Genomic DNA, 20293 nt, shown 5'->3' with positions numbered 1-20293 from the left:
TGCATCCATGGGGCCTGCACAGAAATCTGGTATTGTGGCCTAGTTGTAACTATTTTCAAATTGTTTTACAACAGACCTATTAAATGGTGATGGTGCTAATTTAGCATAAAGTAATGCTTTTGATGTTATTGCTTGTTAGCTAAAGGCATACAACAAACATCTGCATTGCACTTAGACTGCATGGAAACGTTATTGATATTGGTGATATAGTTTATTTAAAGGACTGTTTATTTTGACAGGACTAAAATATTGTCCTTTTTTCAGAAAATATTTGGTATGTTTCAAAGTCTTTATTTCTATATGAGAGTATTACGTATGCACTTCTCTAGAGCATCATGGTTACACTATAAAGGAGCTTAAAAGTTTGCCTGAAGTTATTTCCAGAGGCAAATGAACAGTTAACTAGTCACTCTGTCCAAAATGAGCTTCTACTTAAATTAGCAGTCTCTAAGGGTGGACTTCTAGTTTGTTACAGAACTGCAGACAGTTTGAAATGGAATTTTTAACCAAAGTTATTCAATTGCTAAATAATTTAATTTGCAATATATTGCTCAGACTTGTTCATACTAGGTCATGGAGTGGCTCTTTGTGATAGTATGTGACTTTCTCAATTGCAAATATTTTGCAGAGAATTTCTGTAGAATTGTAAGTTTTTCTTTCCACTTCCTTCAGAACAAGAATGCTTTGGAAGAAGAGAGCAGAAATACATACTGAATGGTTTGCATTTGTGTTGAAATCTAATAATAGAGTTGCTAGCTGTCCTGGACCTTTGTGAAATTGATACGGTTTTGAACTGTACCAGCCAGTAAACCTTGAAATAAATGCATGTAATCCATTAATGGAATAAACCGTGTGACTAATAATTCAATTCTATTTGCATGCCTTAAGAAAAGTTCTTTTTGTGCTTGAAGAACCTACCTTCTTCTGTGGATGTGATGCTGTCTGCAAGATAGAATTTGCAGTCTCCAGCATCTGAACTTGTATTGTCTCTGTATTCCTTTTGCTCCTGAAATTTTACACTTTTTTCTTTCTTAATTTATTTTAATTTTGGTGAGACCCAGCTCCCACTATAAATGCACGGCTGCTGTTGCAGCAACAGTACCTTTCACCTTCAGGCAGACAGTTAACCCGTGCCCCCAGACTGGAATGACAGTGCTGCGACGTGGGTGAGGTGCCAGGATTTCTAAACCATCTAGCATCTCTTCCCAGATACTGAATGTGACCTCTCATAGGCGTTTCTAGCATCTGCTGGACTGGAGCCTCGGATACTTTATCACAGTGATTCCTGATAAAGATGGCAGGCTTTTAGACCAGTCTTTCGTATTTAAATTTTTTTTTTTTTTTACTTTTCTAGTAGATGAGATCAAATCTTTTGGATTTGATACTAAACAAGGCTGTTTTTGAAATGTTTAGGTGTGTATTTCTCTTCTGTGCTCATAAGCGATAGCCTTCCCGATAGCCTGATACAAGGCATGGTATCTGATTGGCAGTTTTATAACTTAGTTATTGTAGTCTCAGCTTATTTACACTGACAGATCTTGATCTGATTTATCACTCTTGGTGCTGCAGCGCATTGTATAACAAAGCATGTTCAGCTGAACAATTTCTATCGATTTGTAGGACTTCCCTAATGGAATTGCTGGTTTTATCAGAGAAATACTTGTTTTTGTGACATCAGCTCCTTGACATCCATGCCATGTTTTAGTTTGTGCCTCAGCTGCTAGCTACAGCCTCTCAAGGGAGCCAGTACCACCCGTGCCTGGATACATGAGGCAGAGATGTGAAAGGGAGAGACGGGGGTAACCAGTCTTCCATTAAATATTTGCTCTTAATGTTCGAGCTGATCCTGCCTATTGTCCTTGGTATCTAATGGTATTCAAACAGCGGCATCAGTGGAATAAAGGGAGAATGTTTCATTTCATACCTACTACATTGTAAAGCGTAAAGAATTACATGCTGAAGAAGCTAAAGAATAAAACCCAGTGAGTAATGCATGCTTTTTCTATAGATTTTATGTATCATCATTGTGATTGCTGTTATAAATTGAGGCCATTGATGCAGTATGTGTGTACGTGTGGTGCAGTAGATAATAGAACTCAGCATTTTGGTTATGATACAGTTGCTTTGCCTACCACCCTCCTTTGCAGCCATAGATTGTTACAAATGCAGAGATTCCTGCTGCCTCTTGTGCGTAGGGATGTGGCTGAGAGACCTCTCGGAAATGCTGATAAAATTGCATTGAAAGGACTCTTGGGGAATGTATTTTAGGAGGAAAAGAACAGAAGAGTGAGTGATGCTGCTGCTGCTAATACTGGAGATTAATGAAAGAAATGTATCCAAAAAACCCTGACGGTATGTGTTCAGGGCCTGTTTATTGTAAGATTGCTGATGTAAAGATTAATGATTTAGAAGCATCATTTTCTAAGGCCTTTTTGTTCAGTTGTGTTTAGTGGATTGTCTTGGATGTGTTTTAATTGTGAAATACTTGTTTTGGATTAAGGTTTACTTAGTTTCTAATATTGTCAGAATAAACTGTGCTAGTACACTTTGGCATTTTTACATCTGAACAAATAGATAGGTGTATTTAATGCTTAAATTCGTCTTGGATTTAGGTAGCTAGTGCTAAAAAATTTCAGGGTTGTTTTGCTGTTGGCTTCATTAAATAAAAGAATGCAGACTAGGAAACCTTTAAATAATTTCACAAAAGAGAAGAATATGTTTTTAATGTGTGAGTACTTATGGCCTTAGTATGACAGTAAATGAATGATGTTATTATCTAATATTTCTGGCTGATTTTGCTGCTTTTTTTTTTGGTAATTACACTGTGTTGTGGATGTCTCTTTTGCTCTTTGTTTATCTGCTCAGTATTTTAGTATTAGGTGTTGGGACTTCATTTTTCACCAAGCTGTCTGTCTTGAAAATTTCATCATAGGGTTGAGTAAAGGTATCTTACTAACCTAATTACTGTTGTGAGCTGTTTTATTTTAGGTGTAGATATTTGCTTTTGCTTTATTTCTGCCCGATACTACAAAATAGCACTGAAAGGCTTCTTGCTACAGTAGTGTGGCCTGTAAATATTTTTCTAGCTCATAAGGCAGGTTTTTCCCTTCATTTGTTACTGTATTGGCAGCAGTGATTAGGTTATTCAGAGCACGTGAACCAATTTCATCCCCCAATGAAGAAAGGAACTATTGCGACCATAGAGACTATTCTGAAGACATAGATTGGATTGCACTGGATAATTAGGCAATTTTGAAACTGCTAGTAACCCTCTCCTGGTTTTTAGTAATTGAGCTGACAGAGGGGAAAACTGTACTATTTTTAATGTAAGATATGTTGTTGCTTAGGAATTGAAAATAGCTGTGTCATAGTTTCTTGAGAATACCTGAAATCTGTTCCTCTGTCTAAACTGTGTACCACTTTTTTTTTTTTCATACATGGCATATTTGGAAAATATACATACAGATTATGAGAGAGCATAAGTTAATGAAAACAGAATTGTAGTTAAAGGTCTAGTTTGTTTATAATAATGTAATGTTTTTAATTCTAAATTTCAACACTTTTCCTACCTATGAAACATCCAATGAAGAATGAAGAGCTAGGCCTCCCTTTGATATCTTGCTTTACTTTAAGGTACTGGATGTTGTAGCAGATGTTTGTATACCAATTCATAAACTATAAACTAAAGAGGCAATGGAGTAAGGAATGCTTGGGCTAGTTTTTAAGGTGTCATAACAAATAGCAGGTGTTCTGGTTTTATTTATTTCACACACACACACACACACACACACACACCCCCCTTAGATATTGCTCAGAATGTAGTATAATCATACAGGAAAGATGTTACCTGATTTTAGAAAACTTCTCTTAGATGTAATGTCTAGCCCCGTCCCCCTGTGTTCTCTCTCATACTTCCAATTTATATACTTCGTAGAAGCTGGTAAATCCACTTTTGGTATATAGGCATTGGGGTAACTAAATTGGCAAGGAGGTGATGAAGCTTTTTGTGTTACTTATTGGAAGTAGTGGACATCTGTGAGCCTGTGTAAACCTTTGTTAGGCCTGTCTGTTTTGGTAGCTTGAAAGAGCTATTTAATGTGTGACCTCTTAAATGATATGGTCAAGGTTAATTATATATTATTGTACTTGGGATTCTGTGTAATACTGTCTTTTACAATTAGTTGCTCTATGCTAGTTACGATTTTTAATGTTTAACTGAGCCACAGAAATAGCAACTGAGGCCGGCAGTTGGTGTGAGTTGGTGTGAGAAACCAGATTTTGTGATAGATTTCAGGTGCTGCTTATTTGAAATGGAGAGCATTTCCGAAGTGAAGCCTTGTAAGACTGAGCAGTGACAGCAGTGGCTAGCCTTTGAAGGCTTGTTGTCAGTGCAAATCTGGATGGTAAATAAATCTCCTGAAGTGAAAAAGCCAAAAGTAGCTAACTTAAGGCATGCTGAGAGGGTGTTTTTCAGAAGAGGCATGTGAGAGCCCTAATCATCACTGTCAGTGCAAGAGTTAAGAGTTGAACAGACTGTGCAGTTCTGTCCTTAAACCACAGGGGGAAGGCAGTGACTTGGGTAGTGGGAAAAATGAAAAACTGAGATTCTCAATATTGACTAGAAAGCACCTCATTTGCAATTCTGAAGTTCCATTACTAATGCTTGTGCATTTCTAAGTGCTTGTCCTTGAATTGTTAGCTGGGGAAATATTTAAAATCAGAAACTATCTGGAGGCAAAACTTCAGTTTTTCAGTATGTTCCTCTTTACTTTTACAATAGCATGCTCATTCTAATAATAATAATGCTATTATATGCTGCTTCCAATAATTTCTGTTACCTACTGCGTTCTTCAGTAAAGCAGGTACGGATGCCCTGTGACTGCACAGGACTGTCTGTTCTTTAGGTTGTCAACTCTGATAAAAACTATTCTTACCCCTAGGGACTGCAAAGGAGGAAAGCCTCGGGCAGGCAGTGGTAAAATTGATACTGTAGAGCCTGAAACAATAGGTCTGGGATTGGAACTGATCCATTCATTTCAAGGTGCAATCATTGTTTTTAACAATAGCACTACACGCTGTCTCAGTGTTACTTTAAACTTGTTAGAAGGAATAGCTACCATGAAACGATTTTATACAGCAGATCTCATACACAGGCAATGGAGAGCAGAGTAGAAATGAAGAGGTTTTGGGTGGGAAGTGGTGTGTAAACTTTGTAGATCAGGTATAATTATCTTCCTGTCCTCTGTGGGGTGAGTTGAAAGCCTCCTTCCAAAAGCTGAAAGACAAATACCATCATTAATTTGAAAGGTATAACCATGCTTTCTTTAATGTGTTAAACACTGCAGCTTTCCACTAACAGACCAGATGAAAGGGCAGGTGCATAAGACTGTATCATATGCAGTTTTTTTTCTTGTAAGAATCAGAAGCTCTAGGATGGAAGGTTGCTTTCTTGGGAAACAATAATTCTCTGCATCATAAAAGAATTAACTAAGCTGGAAGACTTACTCAGTTTGCTATTAGAATTAGTGCATAATCATTTAATCCAAAATATAATGCATATGATGAATAACTCCCGAAACTCTTCAGATTTTTTTATTTAGCTACTGTCACTAACTAATAAGTTTAGTGATACTTTATATTGTTGCAAACTCTACTTATGTTATACTCATGAAATGTATAAATGCTTTATCTATATATAGTATATGGGGAAGCTTAGAAAAAGTAAAAGTACAAATGGGAAAAATCTGAGATTAGTTTTATTTATTGAATGATAAAAACTGAGCACAACTCAAAGAACTCAAATTGTGACCTAATAAGAACGCACACTGTGTGCATTTAATTTCAGCTTGCTTTCCTCCTAATATGAAGCAGAATAAGGTATTGTGAGGTACCTTATGTGTCAAAACAGTCAGACTGAAAAGCGATAGATCTGGAGAGTTAATCCTGCTGCAAGGTAGTAGTGTCCTCAGTCATACCGAGGTAGTGCGTACTTCTTGGTATAGCAGACGACTGATTAAATTGGAAGGAATTCAGAGAAATATGCTCCAGAGTCTGATTTCTTAGGAAAGCCAAAGTACACCTTTATGAAGTAATGGCTAAACTGAGTTTCTGTCATTCTACTAATAGTGGAATAATATAAACACTGGGGAGGGAAATGGAACTGTTTTAGGGTGGATCATAAGCTGAAGTAATGGAACCGTGCTGTGAAGGAAAACAGCTTGACTCCGAAAATGTGTCCCAACACTGAAACTGTAGGAACCAAATAATGGTTTCAAGGGCATTGTGAAGGCCACCTTATGAATTTGAAATAAGTGATAAATCCATTTTGACTAGCTGGTGGATTTTTTTGAACAGCTCTGCGTTTTTAGTGATCGTGTAATCAAGCAAGTGTTGATGCCTATCACTTAAGGGCAAATCAAGTAATTCAATATGCACTGGAAAAAACCTTAAGAAATAACATCAACTTAATACAAATAGTAACAATCTAAAAAATAGGAACACCATGCTTCTTATGAGAAGTAGCATGAACAGCCCATGGTAAATGCATTGCTTAAGGGTGGGGAGGTTAGCTAATTTCAATTTCATTCTAAGCACAGGTTTTGGAAACTTTTGGTAGTTCTGTGATCATCAGCTTCATGTTCAATAGCAGTTTGAAATACAAATAAATTGTTAAGGTGACTATGAAATAAGGGGATGGTCAGGTGCACGAGATGGGCCACAGCCAGATCTATGGAAAGGTTTCAATGCAAGAACAAGACTAGGACGTCAACTTAGAAAAGGACAACTGATGAAAAATGACACAATTAATTTGAAAATCATGTATGGCACCGATTAAGTGAAATCAGTTAACCATTTCCTACAGGACAAGAAGTAGGGATCTTAAGTCTTCTAAAATGTTTTCAGGGGATTTGTCAATACTTAGCTTTTTTGAACTTCCTCTGACCTTTTTGATAGACATGTTATCATTTGCCATTATCTCAAGATAAAAAAAATGAGACTAGGTGAAAATTTGATCTGACCAAGTTTTAACTGATCACACTTCAACAAACTGGATTCAGTTCCTTCTGATTGCTGTCTAGCTCACAAAAAATGGAATTTTCACTGCTTTCAATTACTTATAGATATGAATCGTGTACTCAGAGGATTAACTTTCTTCAGAAAATGTGTGGTGTCAAGTTTAGATTAAGATTCCTCCGCAAGCCTTAAATCATGCAGGCTACTGATAACATAAAGTAGAACTGAATTCTTGCAGGAAACTTCACTCGGTTGCTCCTTGCTTCTTTGTTTGCCTTCTTCAGTAATTTCACATTGTGTAGAAGACAGAGGCTTTCTGTCACCAGGCTTTTATTTATAATAAAGTAGTGCTTCATGTATGTAATAAGACATAGAAGTTTATTTAAAAAAAAAAATAGTGGCCTGCAAAGTGGATGCAGATATAGGCTAGAAGAGACAAACATGTTCTGCTGGAGTAATCTGGGCTTTGTGGCATTAGGTGGTTGCTAAATACAAATTATAGAGGTTTAGTTGAAGATGTAAAATTTGTAAATCTGAAAAATGAGCAATGTGTGGATAAAAATAAACCTAGAAAAGGTGCCAGTTTATTAGTTCAGGTAAGTAGAATACTGCTCAGGGGGTTCTGTTGCATAAATGGAGTTTAATACTAAAGAAATGCTTCATCTCCTGCTGAAGTTATTTTGCTACAGATTGCTTAAATATTCAGAACTTCATTTTGATCTGCTTCAGTACTAAGTTAGGTAGATTAAAGAATTAAATAATTTAAATAAGTAGTGGTTCAGTACTCTCTCAGCTTGATTAAAAAAACATTTTAATGCAGATCTTAATTCATGTTAATAGAACAATAAATTCAGTTTTCATTGTAGTAAATTTTTTAATGAAAGTGATTTTTATTTTGGGAGACTGTATGATGCAGTCATCAAAAAGAAGCCTTTTGGTCTTCCATTAACAATGCATTGCGAGCTTGGCTTTGTGGTGTGTGTAACCACTGTGGTTTTGTAAACAGAGGAGCCAACTACACATCATGAAAGGATGTAAAGTTTAAAGTTATGTAGAAGGACAAGTTAGAGGAGGGAAAATTTGAACCTTTTTTCTTTCCAAAGCAATGTTAATCACCTTCAGAAGTATGGATCCACCACCAATTGTCTTCTGTCCCTTTTCATAACGTGTTCTTTCAAATTAGAGCAACAAATACAGTGTCACTTTATCCTGTGTTTGGGCCAGCCTTGCCAAATGTGTATGTGTCGGCAAGAGCCGAGGAGAGGGATGTGTAACAGGTTGTGATCGCTGCCGTGCACAGGATCCTCTTATCGGGACAACTTCACTTCTGGAGTAGCAGCCAGTAACTGAACTCAGTGAGGATTTCTTGAGTAATGCTTTGGGTACTTTGCGATGTTATTTTTCAAGTAGGTCTGATAAATTTGAGATAAAATCATAAAATTCTGATCTCAGATTGCAAAATTATAGAAAAGCCACCACCATTGCATAGAAAAATGTGTTTGAGTTCTGAGTTACTTCTTCAACAAGCAGTAAGAAAAAGGCTTGTGAAGTAATGAAGTGTCTTCTGGACACTGAAAGCATAAATACCTTCAGTCACTTGAAAGTGTTTTAAACGAATCTATTTTTCCTATATATCTGCCATCTTAAATTCTTGGGGTTTTTGGTTAAGAAGGATTTTTAAATAATGCTAGTAAAATAATGCACTCTTATATTAGTTTGTTCTGTAATGCTATCATATTTTGGCAAGTAGTTCCAAAATAATTACTCTCCTTCCAAAGAAAATGGAAATTTATTCATTAGAGTATGCTTGATAGATCACAAAAACTTCTATAGACCTTATATACAAAGCAGTGTATCATTGTATATTTAAAACAAATCAACACTTTTCAGCAAACAGCTGTCTTGATGCATGAATACCAAATTTGTTTTCACTTAATTAACAAACATTTTTGCTTTGACTAGTTAATATACAAGTAAACTCGGGGCTGCTAGTCACTGAGTTCTATTGTTAACAGTCCTTAGTGATGAGTTAATAAATGGTTAGTCTCACAAATGAAAAGAGAATTCCAGTTCTGTGACTTGACTGTTGATGTTCTAGAATTCAGTATGGAAGTGGATCACCGAATTTGCTATAATTTCTCCAGCAGGTGACTGGGAGAAGCCTGCTTTTATACTAGCTTAATACCAGTTTTATCCATCTTGGCAACACTGCAAGTGTATTCAACTGTTCAACTCTTATGTGCACAGCGGTCTTTAATGAAAAGAAACAAATTGGTGAATGTGATGGAGGTATGTTAAGTTGTGCAGTCTTTCTTTGTTGAAGGGGATGTTCAGTTTTGCCCGAGGTTCAAGTGACAACTCTCTGTTCCTGTGCATCGCCCAGCTTGTATGCAGGTGGACAGATGGCCCCTGTAGCCGTGGGACTGGCTGCACTCAGCAGCCTCGCCGAAACAACTGCAGTTCTTACACTTGATGTTAAGGCAATCTGGATCAATTAAAAATGGAAAAAATCTCCAGATAGAACAAAACTCAAGTCTTTCATTTATTTATTTATTTATTTTGTTTGCCAGCAATGTGCCGAATTATCTCATGCATTTGTTTGCCATGATTGTTGGAGGGTTACATTTCCATTCCCATTTTCAAGAAATAATTCTGTAAACTGTGTTTGCCACTAAATGTTTAGATATCTCTTTTAAAGTATCAGTTGATTGTTTTCTTTTGCTCAAGAGGTATTAAGTCAAATCCTTGGATGTCTCCTGTCTGGTAGCTGAAGTAACTGTCTTGTTATCCTGGTAGGATGCATCGTTGTCTTCCACACTGGGTGTCTCTGTGAGGTGCATCTCTGAGGCCTCATCCACAGTATTTTTACAACTGATCAGTCCCTCTGAGCACAAGTAAAGGGAACATTTAAGGACAACTTACGTATTGTCTAGACATTTTATTTCTTGTATTTCTGTGAATATTGAAGTGGCATTATTTCTTTTGCTTGCAAGTAAAAGCCTGTATTTTTAAAAATAATTTTTAGATCCCTTTAATTTCTTAATTTTCTCATATATTTTGAATGCAGTCAGTATTTTTAATGGCAAGGTAATCCAGACTTTCTAATTGCTATTCATAATGAGCTTTTTAACTTGGAGACCAAGAAAGAGCCTAAGGCAATAACGGGTGTGATTGATCTAAAGGGACATTCAGCACCAAGGCAGCAGAGACTTTTCCAAAGGGAGATGTTAGCTCTGTTTTTGTTGGATGGCATAGTCTTTGTAAATGTGACTTACCACCTTGCAGTGGCACGGAGCCATTTTAACAGAAGGATATGAATATGAGCAACCAAGAGATCGTGCCTGAGAAAATAGTGTCTATGGAGGCCAGGTTTTCCACCTAGCAGTCCTGAAGTGGGAGTCATTGACCCCCTTCTAAGTCAGTGTGGAATAGGACATTCTAACGGTATTCTAGCTGTGTTGCAATAAATGCTGAGTAAATATTGCTGTTCTGTGAGATATGGTTTTATTTCCTTATTGGTTCTCTGCTGATGCTGTTTGTAGTACACTTCCTTTGTCATTATTGCTCTCTTAACTGTGCTTGACTTTTTTTTTTTTTCCTATAGAGGTTGATCTGACTTTGTAGTTAATTTTAGTGTCTGTTGAAAAAGAGAAGAAAGATGGGGATATGGTTTCCCAACTGCTAATCAGTTTTAAGTTAAACAAAAAATAAAGTGCTATCTTCTGAACATTTTAATTACTGCAAGAGGTAAAAGCACTTAATACCTATATATTGTTAAGGATACTCTTTTCCTGTTCTAACTTCTGAAAAGGAACAGCAATTGTACATAACAGCTTATTCACAATAAAAAAAAAAGGGCCAATTAACATCCCATACAATGTATGTCTGTTACATGCTTCAGAAAGCAGTTTTATTGTTTCAGTTTAACTATCTGGGACATACTAAGTAACAGATATGTGAAACAATGTCCTATCAAAGTTCTTCAGAACTTTCTTTCCCAGAATTTGTTCTATCTTTATATGTAATTATTTTTATATGTTATCTTTTTATCTAATTCAGTCTCTCTGAAATACCAATATCAGTTTCCTACTTGTAATTCATGAGTTGGTTTTGAAAGAATGCTCACTTGTCTGCTCAGCAAAACATTAAAAGAACAAAACAAAAACTGGGCATTCTCATACTGTCCAGCTGGCAGGCAATGTAATTGGCCTGTAAACAAGTTGCATTAATCTCTGAGAAGTGATTTGCAGCAATAGCAAATTATCTCTGTGCTTAGTATAGTAAAAGATTTCATTATAGTTTGATCACATAAAAGCAGACTTTGGGATTGCATTTGTAAATCCAAATGCAGAAGAAATAATTTTTATTGTGGCCATCTCACTGCCATTCATTGGTGTAAACCACACTTTTCAAACAACTGATGAATTGTCTTACATATTCTGGAAAATACAAGCATTTCTAAACTTTCAGATGGAAAAATAATATTTTGGGCTTGGGGGCAGGTTGGGCCTGTCTTTTAAATTGTTTCTCTTCTCCATGCTGGAAGAATGCATTGTCATTTGGAAAATAATGGAGCCTTCTATTTCTCCTTACATCACCAAGTTATATTTTTCAAAGAAAAGCTTCTCATCCTTTCTCCTAAGTTCTGAGGAGGTCACTACTGATTTGGGGGAGTATCTTCTTTAATTGAGTTAATTTGAAATGAGCACTGAACAGTAGCCAAATTTCTCATCCATTTATATCCACAATTAAATGTATGTGTGTGTATTTAATTTTTTCCTTAAAAGTTTTTTCTACAATATTTGTTAAAATATGAAAAAGCCCCAAAACCCTAGGGGAAATGCCTTTGAAAAAACAATATTAAATATACTTACAAGGTTCACTGTGCATTACTGTTAGTGATGTAGTTGCACAGCTTGACAACAGAGGGAAGAATTGCACAACAGCAACTGTCAGTTGTTTCACACTGCTTTTTACATAGAGACAGCTGGTTAATTTTGTTTCAGACATTCAGTTTGAGTATTTTTATTTCCCTTGTAATCTTAACTTGAAAAACAGTCTCTTTTTTCTCTAATTTTCCAATCTTGGAAGTAGATAAAGTTCAGTACCTTCATTGTAATTAGAATATATTTTTGTGTTCCCCAGTAAAAATTTGTTATCCCTGTTAGCAGCTTAAAGTACCCTCTGAGTTTTCCTCTAAACTTGTTCACATACATAATGAATATTAAACAAAAATTTTTTTTGTTAGGCCAAGGCTTGTCTTTAATACCCATCAGAGAGGAAAGATTACTTTGTTTAATTAGGGATATGATCTCTCGTTCAGCCTCTGAGCAGCTCAAAGTCCTTAATGAGTTAACTGATGTGTACTGTAAAATAAATGAAAAAGTAGCCCTTTTCATTGAACACGGTAATTAAATACTCATGCTTTTGTGCTGGCATTCCTTCGTCTAGGTGGCTGTGATCAGTCATGGCTGGATAAACTTGTTTTAATTTTTGGTTATCAAGAATCACAGAATCCCTTACTTATTTTATTCTCAAGTGTTCTAGAGACATGTACCAAACCATTTTGTTTCAGGTGTAAAAGTATCCTTTTCCCATATGAAGTGTAGGGATGAAATACATACTAAGATTAGTGCTTTGGTCACACATCGCACGGAACACTGACAATAAATTGTTTGTTTCTTCATTCAAGATGCATACTTCCTGCCATTTTAAGAATGTGTGTATTGTTCAGGATGGCTTCTTTGATCTAGTATAGCTTTAGCTAGGATTTTTGAAGCTGATAAACCTTCAAAATAATAATATTAAAAGCTCAAACTCCTTTTTATAATCTGCCATTATCCTTAAGTGAATTTTTAGGGAGGATGTCCCCTTTCATGAGTGCATTACTAGATACATACAGTACACATTTTGGTCCAGTTCTGTAGGTTGTTCTAAGCAGGCTGCCCAGATCACTTTTGAATATCTCTACAACTTCTCTGGGCAACCTGTGCCAGGGCTCAGTGACCCTCACTGTGAAGAAGTGTTTCCTGACATTCAAGCAGAACCTCCTGGGTTTCCGTTTGTGCCCATTGCCTCTGGTCTTGTTACTGGGCACCACTGAAACCAGTCTGACTCAGTCTTAATTATACCTCCCCTTCGGGAATTTGTATACATTGATGAGATGTCTCTGAGCCTTTTCTTCTCTAGGCCAAACAGTCCCAGCTCTCTCAGCCTTTCCTTGTATGAGAGACGCTGCAGTCCCTTAATCATCTTCAAGGCCCTTCTCTGGACATTCTCCAGTAGCTCCATGCCTGTTGTGTACTGGGGGGTGTGGAACTGGGCACAGTGCTCAGGTGTGGCCTCACCAGAGCTGAGCAGAGGAGATCACCGCCCTTGACCTGCTGGCAACGCCTTTCCTAATGCAGCCCAGGACGCAGGTAGCTGCCTTTGGCACCAGGGTGCATTGCTGGCTCATGTTCAGTTTGGTGCCTTCTTCAAAGCTGCTTTCCAGCTGGTCGGGCCCTGGCCGATCCTGGTGCATGGGGTTATTTCTCCCTGGGCAGAGGACTTTGAACTTCACGAGGTTCCTACCTGCTCAGTTCTGCAGGGGTTGAGGTCTCCAGCAGCAAAACCATGTGGTGCATCAGCCACTCCTCCCAGTTTGGTGTCCTCAGAGAATTTGCTGAGGGAGTGCTCTGCCCCATCCGGGTCACTAACAAGGCTGTTGAACAGGACTGGAGCCAGTTTTGTCCCCTGGGCTACACTGGTAGTCGCTGGGCTCCAACTAGGCTTCGTGCCGCTGACTGAATATGGATAACAGACATGAATACTATTACTGGTAATACTAAGAACGTATTATTCTGTCATATAAATTTAATATTATTGTGTAATAATAATAGAACTTGTGATACAAAGGTGTGTCTTAGTGATTGCTGTTTTCTACTTTTTTTTTTTTTACCATGACCCCTTTTAGAAATGGGGAACAGGAATGGGTTTGCCTTAGACTCCAGTCTGAATCAGTGGCAGTCACAGCAATAAACTGTAGGGGTTCCTACTTTTTAAGGCTATGCTATATTAAGTTCAGTTTTTGTTAGACTGTTGCCTCACAAGTATATGATATAAAACCCTGACTTTGATTTAATATTTATCATTAATTAGGGAAGTGACTTGCTCCTTTATTTACAGACTTCATCAGCACAAGCTGCTCGTTAACTTATTCACTTAATATTCCTCATGTCAGTGATAAGCTAATGTTCAGAACACAGATGTATTAGGTTGCCTCCATATGGTGCTTTGTCTAATGAATCAATTAGCTATTTTGGAAAAAATCCTTGTGAAGTTTTTTTTTTCTCTTGATAAAAAGTCATCCTACAAATGATAGAACAGTTTTTCATTGATGTTTATGTTTGAGCGTATTTTTAGGCAAAAACTTTGCAATGGTTTTGCTAGGTTCTCATTTAAATTTTCTTTGCACTTAGGAAAATCAGGGATTTTTGTTTGCTTTAAAGTTTATATTTGGCGGATTTGAAAGAGTTACATGAGTCAAACATATCAAGTGATACACCTCTGTTCTAGTAACTGTATCTTTGCCACTTCCATGGCATGCAGTCTCAGCTCCTTTGAGAAGTTGGGTTTTTTTCCAAATTGTTAACAATTCATTTAATAGTGCAATGCCTGTTTCGGATGCTTGCGAAGTAAACATTTGCACATGCAAATAGAGGAACATATAAATGTTTGTGGATTTGGCACTGCAGATTTTTGGAGTTGCAGAAACTTCAATACAGAAACTTCAATACAGAAACCTCAATGTGCCTTGCTTTTGAAGGACAAAAATAGAGTATCTAAAATTACAATCAGTGTTCACACATTGTTTGTCAGTAGCCTGTGATTTTTGGCTTGCTCAATATTAAGTTAATTTTTCAACAGAGAAGCTATTTACTGCTTGCATTGTCTTTTGACTGAAGAAGTTTGGGGTTTTTATTAAAAAATACTTTTTTTAATAAAAAATACTTCATTTTATTTAAAAATACTTCATCTTTAAGGTGTGGATATCGAAAACTTGACTGTTTAAAACTTGAAAGACAGATATATTGAAAATGAACATTTAAGACAGTTTTGCATTAACTTCTGAGGGTTATAAATTTACAGTTTAATACCTTGTCAGAATGTAAGTAATGTTTATCAGTCAAGTCTATCAAAGTTTTTATATTAGGTGTTCTTTGCTGTATTGTCTGGGGCGTTTTAGTTAATGTTACATATGTTTCTACATACATTATTGGTTGTTGTAGATTGTCCACTTCTGTTAGACTGATTAAAGGACAGCTGTAACAGCCAATATAATGTTGGACTCCCAATTTAAAAACAAGCAAACAAAAAAAACCCTTAAAACAACTCCCCACCCCTGTTCAACTTCCCAATTGAGATTCTTATGGAGAAGTTGCAGCTTCTGTGAAAGGGAAAAATAAAGCAGTGTCACCTGTTAAGGTGACAGAGAAGTGAGGATCATTTTATATTGACCAAATAAAATTGCTTATTATGACACTGAGTAGTTTTGGTTGGCAGAACCAGTGTACCTAGGTACTAAATATAGCATATATGTAGCCATCCACAAGATATCATGAAAGTATGTACTTTACTGTTTTCTTCTCAGATGGAGTTATTTATACCTGTGCTGTTTAGTTCTCCATTCCCTATGAAACTGCTGTATTTACTATTTTTTCTGTTCAAAATGGGTGAAATATATTTTGTACAAGCTGCTGACTGTGTTAAATTACATTATTACTAGTATAAATAACTTGTTTTTTAAAGGGCATACATAAAACTTTGTATTGGGAAATCTTACTCATCATGTTACTGGAGATAGCTTTAAAATAATGACATTGAAATAAGAGTTATTTTAGTCTTTTGCATTGCTTTTTCAAGTAAGAGGATATAACACCCATAAAAACACTCTAAAATACTTTTCCTGGAAATATTTAAGGGGATGTGTCAGACTTGTCTCACTGTCTAAAATGTGTTTATTAACTTTAAACATTACAGTAAACTTAGAGAAGTCCTGAATTTTAATCTAACAGGTGTCATTAGAACTAATTACTCAGAAGTGAAAAGCTTGCCAAATCTGGTTTGTTTTTTGGGGTTTTTTTGGTTTTGGTTTTTTTTTATTTTTATTTTTTAGCCTCTTGATAGCAGGACGATGTAGTCCATTTTAGCATCACTGCTGAATTTTTTCTTAACTCGTCCCTTGCTGCTTTTCCCCCGGACTCCCTGCTCCACCCAGTACCTGCTTGTGTTGCTTGCTATGGAAAGCTCATGATGCTGGGAATGTGTCACTGTTACAGCTCTGGGCAGCTCTAAATAGGACCAGTGTTACACAACACATTTTTCAACGCTTAGTATTAAATATCCAATTCTCTAATTAACTAGTCACACAAAAATTGCACATATGTGTGTGAAAAGAGACAACAAAAGTAATTTGGAGTAGTTGCTAGGTACTATCATGTATGGCCTCTTGGGAAGTCTAGTTTAAACTGATTAAATGATTTCTTGTTGTGATGTTTAGAATATATTAAAAATAATTGCAGACCTGCACTTGAACTGTTTCCATAACAGAAGAAATATTTTGGTAATGTTTAATGGCAAGATAAAAACGAGGTCAAATAATGTACCTCTTAACACTTGTAACATCTTTAATAGAAATACTAAAGCATTATTAGCACCAAACAACCTTTGTGTTTACAGACGAAGGTGACATGGTGAGATCAGGATCGTAATTTTACCAGAGGAAGCTGTTTCTTTAACAGTTATCTGTCCCTCTCACCTGAGCTTGAACAGCAATCGGCCAAGAAACTGTAACAAGATTATGATCATGTGAGGAAAAAGAGACAGGGATAGAGAAAAGGGAGAGGCAGTGGTGAAAGCACATCCTGCAGAAGCTGTCATTTACGGCTGCCTTTAAAAAAAAAAAAAATCAGCAGGGATTTTAGCTGTGCGTTGATATTGAGAAAAGCAAGATTGTTTTAAGGCACAACTTGCTTAACACAGTGTGTCTGGTATTGCTGTGCTACCATGCTGCTGCTTTACACCTTTTTAATTTCTTTCTTAGAATCAATCTACCGACGTGGAGCCAGAAGATGGAGGAAGCTGTACCGAGTGAATGGGCATTTGTTTCAAGCCAAACGTTTTAACAGAGTGAGTACTATTGCATAAAATGTTGGGCTTTGGTAGTGTTCTGTGGTAATTGTTTTCTCAGTCTGTGCTTTTTCTGTATTTGAGTGTTGAAAAGAAAGGAAAAGCAAGATGCTTATTCATGTGACTTCTCAGTCTATGCACTGTTATTCAGGTCATAACAATCAGAAAAACTTGAAGGTATTAGAATTTGGGATGGAGTTAATTTGTGATTGGTGGAAATTATTTATTTTTAGTGTCTCTAAAAAAAATGGTTTTGTGACTATGCATACTTAAAGCAGTTTTTCTCCTCTCCACTCTTTATGTGATTTTGATTACTTGTTAGCATGATCTCTTACCTTCAGTACTTGTTGTCATTCTTAAAGATTAGAACTCTTGATGTTAGCTTTAACTGTTTTGAATCTGAGGTATTACACAATCCTAATTAAGGAAAAAAAAATCTGGTTTACTGAGCTAAAATACAGCTGCACTAAGAATCTGACTTAATCCACATAAGCGAATGTAGCTTTAAGGCTGAGACACCTCCTTCATTTATCCCATTATGTCTAAGTATTGCAGCATATATGCAAATGTCATATACACTGTTGGGAATTCTATACAAAACTGAGTACAGTGAAGTGAGTTCACTTTTTGATTCAGAAGTAACATTTTCTTTTTTAAATTAAATTAGCATTTTTTTCCCTAATGCTCCCCACCCCAGAACTGCATTGAAAGAAGGAAAAGTCCCTTAAAACTCGGTATCTTATCGTTAGATATCTGAAAAATATAAAGTCATATATCTGAAATATAACATGTATTTGTATAATGTGGTGTGCCAACTGAATTTTTAAAATTTATAACATGAAACATATACTTTTTTGTGCTTATTTGCTGCATAGTTAAAACATATCTTTGAAACATAGTGCTGCATTAATAATCCATAATGTTATAGATAATGTTTTAGCTGAATTTAGGCAAATAGTGAATATACACATAAAGATTTTGAAACCTCCTTAGCATGCCCATTTGTCAACAACTCCAAACAAGACTACTTTGTTATAACTGTCCATATACAAATGAAATCATATAAAGCCAGGATACAAACCGTATCCTACTGACTTAGTAATAAAGTTGACATGAACTGTAAAATGTGGCATTAAAATGTATAAATTAATAATAAATTACAGTCACATATGTATTACTGAATGAGATACCAGATTTTATTGTTGACTCAATTTTTAAGAGTGGAGTACTACCTTATGAATCAATTCCTTTTCCAAAATAACCTTTTAAAACTTTTTCAGATAATTCAGGTAAATGAACACACACAAGAATCCGAACTTTAGTCTTGTTGAACATAATGTAAAGGTTAACTCTTTGTTACAGCTGTATTTGTGCATGTTTTGGAGAGGTATGAGAGGGATATATGTATTACTGAAGGAATTTGGGAGCTGCTTCTACATCCTTTTTCCTGTTTTTTTTTTTTTTTTTTCATTGCTTCCCTGCATCTGACTGAAGTAAATGAGATTTATTTTCTTCTATGTCATTTCTAGAGCCTAAAACATTTTATTTAGTCTTAATATTACTGCTGCCAAACCTATACAAGAATACTGAAGGAAGTCTGATGGACCAGGAATTTTGAAAGAAGTGGCTATAGCTGTCCAAGGCTTCCTCTCTTATGAGGCACTAGGGTTTGGGTATTTATTTTTTCCTGGGCAGCACATTTTGGGTTTCTCCTGATCTAGGAGGACTGGCTGTACAGATGAATTAGATGTAGTTAAGTTTTTTGTTTTCTACAACTATCAAAATATGAGAAGGGCCATACAGAAAATATTTTTTTTAAATGATCCATTCGTTAATATTTTTTTTTTTTCCCCCTAATACTACTAGTAAGGATTTGTAGTAGCTTAACGCTTTTGGGCAGGACAGCGTGTGTGATTCATTAGTCTGAGGATCTGAATAACCGCAGTCTGACTTACAGTTTGCTGGGAGGAACAGACTTCCACTGTTTTGTGGCTTTGGGACGGTTGCAGAGTTCTGTCTAAGCCTGAAATGGGGGATGAGTGCAGGGCTTCATGTGCAGCTTGCAGAATGACAGGCAGTGTCTTAGCCTGTTACAGTAATTACTGGAGAAAATTTGCAGATAGGGAATAATGAGTAAGTCTTCTGTTGGCAACTTGTGCACTGTGGAGAGGGATAACTGAGACTATAGGTGACTTCTTGGCATGTAAGAATCTTACATTGCTATTTGGCACTTTGGGTAAAGTGGATAAAATGACCACAGCACACGTACCCTGGAAAAATTATTTGAAGACCTGCCCTGTTAAAGTCAGCAGTAGAATGTCTGGCTTCTTAATTTGTTCTCATTTTGATTTAATTTATTCAGATGCCATTTTGTTGCATGTATGAAAAAGGTCCTATTTTTTTTATACTAAATAGTGCAACATACAGAGTTTATACATCAGACTTGATAAATGAGTTTTAATTATGCAGTTTCCACTGATGTTCTACCACTGTTAAAGTATATAGATGCGGTTATGGAATATTCTTCACACTTGTCTTTTGTAATGTTTTGTGTCAGTATTCTCCAAAGCAGTCAGTTTGGGTGCTTTTTATGCATAACTGTGTAGTACAAATTTCTGTCAGTTTTGTTTGGGTAACCTCTGTCAGAACCTGAAATTCAAAATACGCTTATTCCCTAAGAATGATTTGCTAATGTTAGGCTGTAATGTGTTCCATATGCTTGAGATACTTGTTTTCTTAAGATTCATTAAAAAAGGACTGCATTTAGCTGCATTCGAAGTATGAAGTGTAACCTTAGGTTATTAGGGAAACCCTGGATATTCTAAAAGAACTATTATTGAACATCTATTAGGAGTTGACTAGGGTGGATTCTTGCTGCTAGGTAACTACTCACCTACAAAAAGGAATTGATAATTGAATTGATAATGTGCATTCTGGCTTCTAGAGAGCGTATTGTGGCCAGTGCAGTGAAAGGATATGGGGTCTCGGAAGGCAAGGCTACAAGTGTATCAACTGCAAATTGTTGGTCCATAAACGTTGTCATATACTTGTTCCACTGACCTGCAAAAGGCATATGGTAAGTTTGTGCTCTGTATAGAGCGAAGATGTT

General features: G+C 36.2%; 1 protein-coding gene across 7 annotated transcripts in view; it reads left to right on the top strand.

Moving 5' to 3' along the window:
* Window positions 1–20293, top strand: part of PRKCZ (protein kinase C zeta) — a 69190-nt gene that overhangs the window by 16254 nt on the left and 32643 nt on the right. For 6 of the 7 annotated variants that reach the window (XR_012626164.1, XR_012626163.1, XR_012626162.1 and 3 more), the window contains 2 exons: window positions 17099–17184; window positions 20129–20260. Coding sequence is in view for 4 of the 7 variants with exons in the window: in XM_074848469.1 (XP_074704570.1) it covers window positions 17099–17184; window positions 20129–20260 (218 nt within the window). In the remaining 3 variants the exon portion in view is untranslated. Of the gene's footprint in view, window positions 1–1746; window positions 1983–17098; window positions 17185–20128; window positions 20261–20293 lie in introns of those variants that run through there. The other variant, XM_074848470.1, reaches the window with a different exon arrangement.

Source organism: Strix aluco, chromosome 22 (assembly GCF_031877795.1).
Source record: "Strix aluco isolate bStrAlu1 chromosome 22, bStrAlu1.hap1, whole genome shotgun sequence".
NCBI classification, from domain to species: domain Eukaryota; kingdom Metazoa; phylum Chordata; class Aves; order Strigiformes; family Strigidae; genus Strix; species Strix aluco.
The sequence above is the reverse complement of the archived record's forward strand: the minus strand, read 5'-3'. Positions and strand labels throughout refer to the sequence as shown.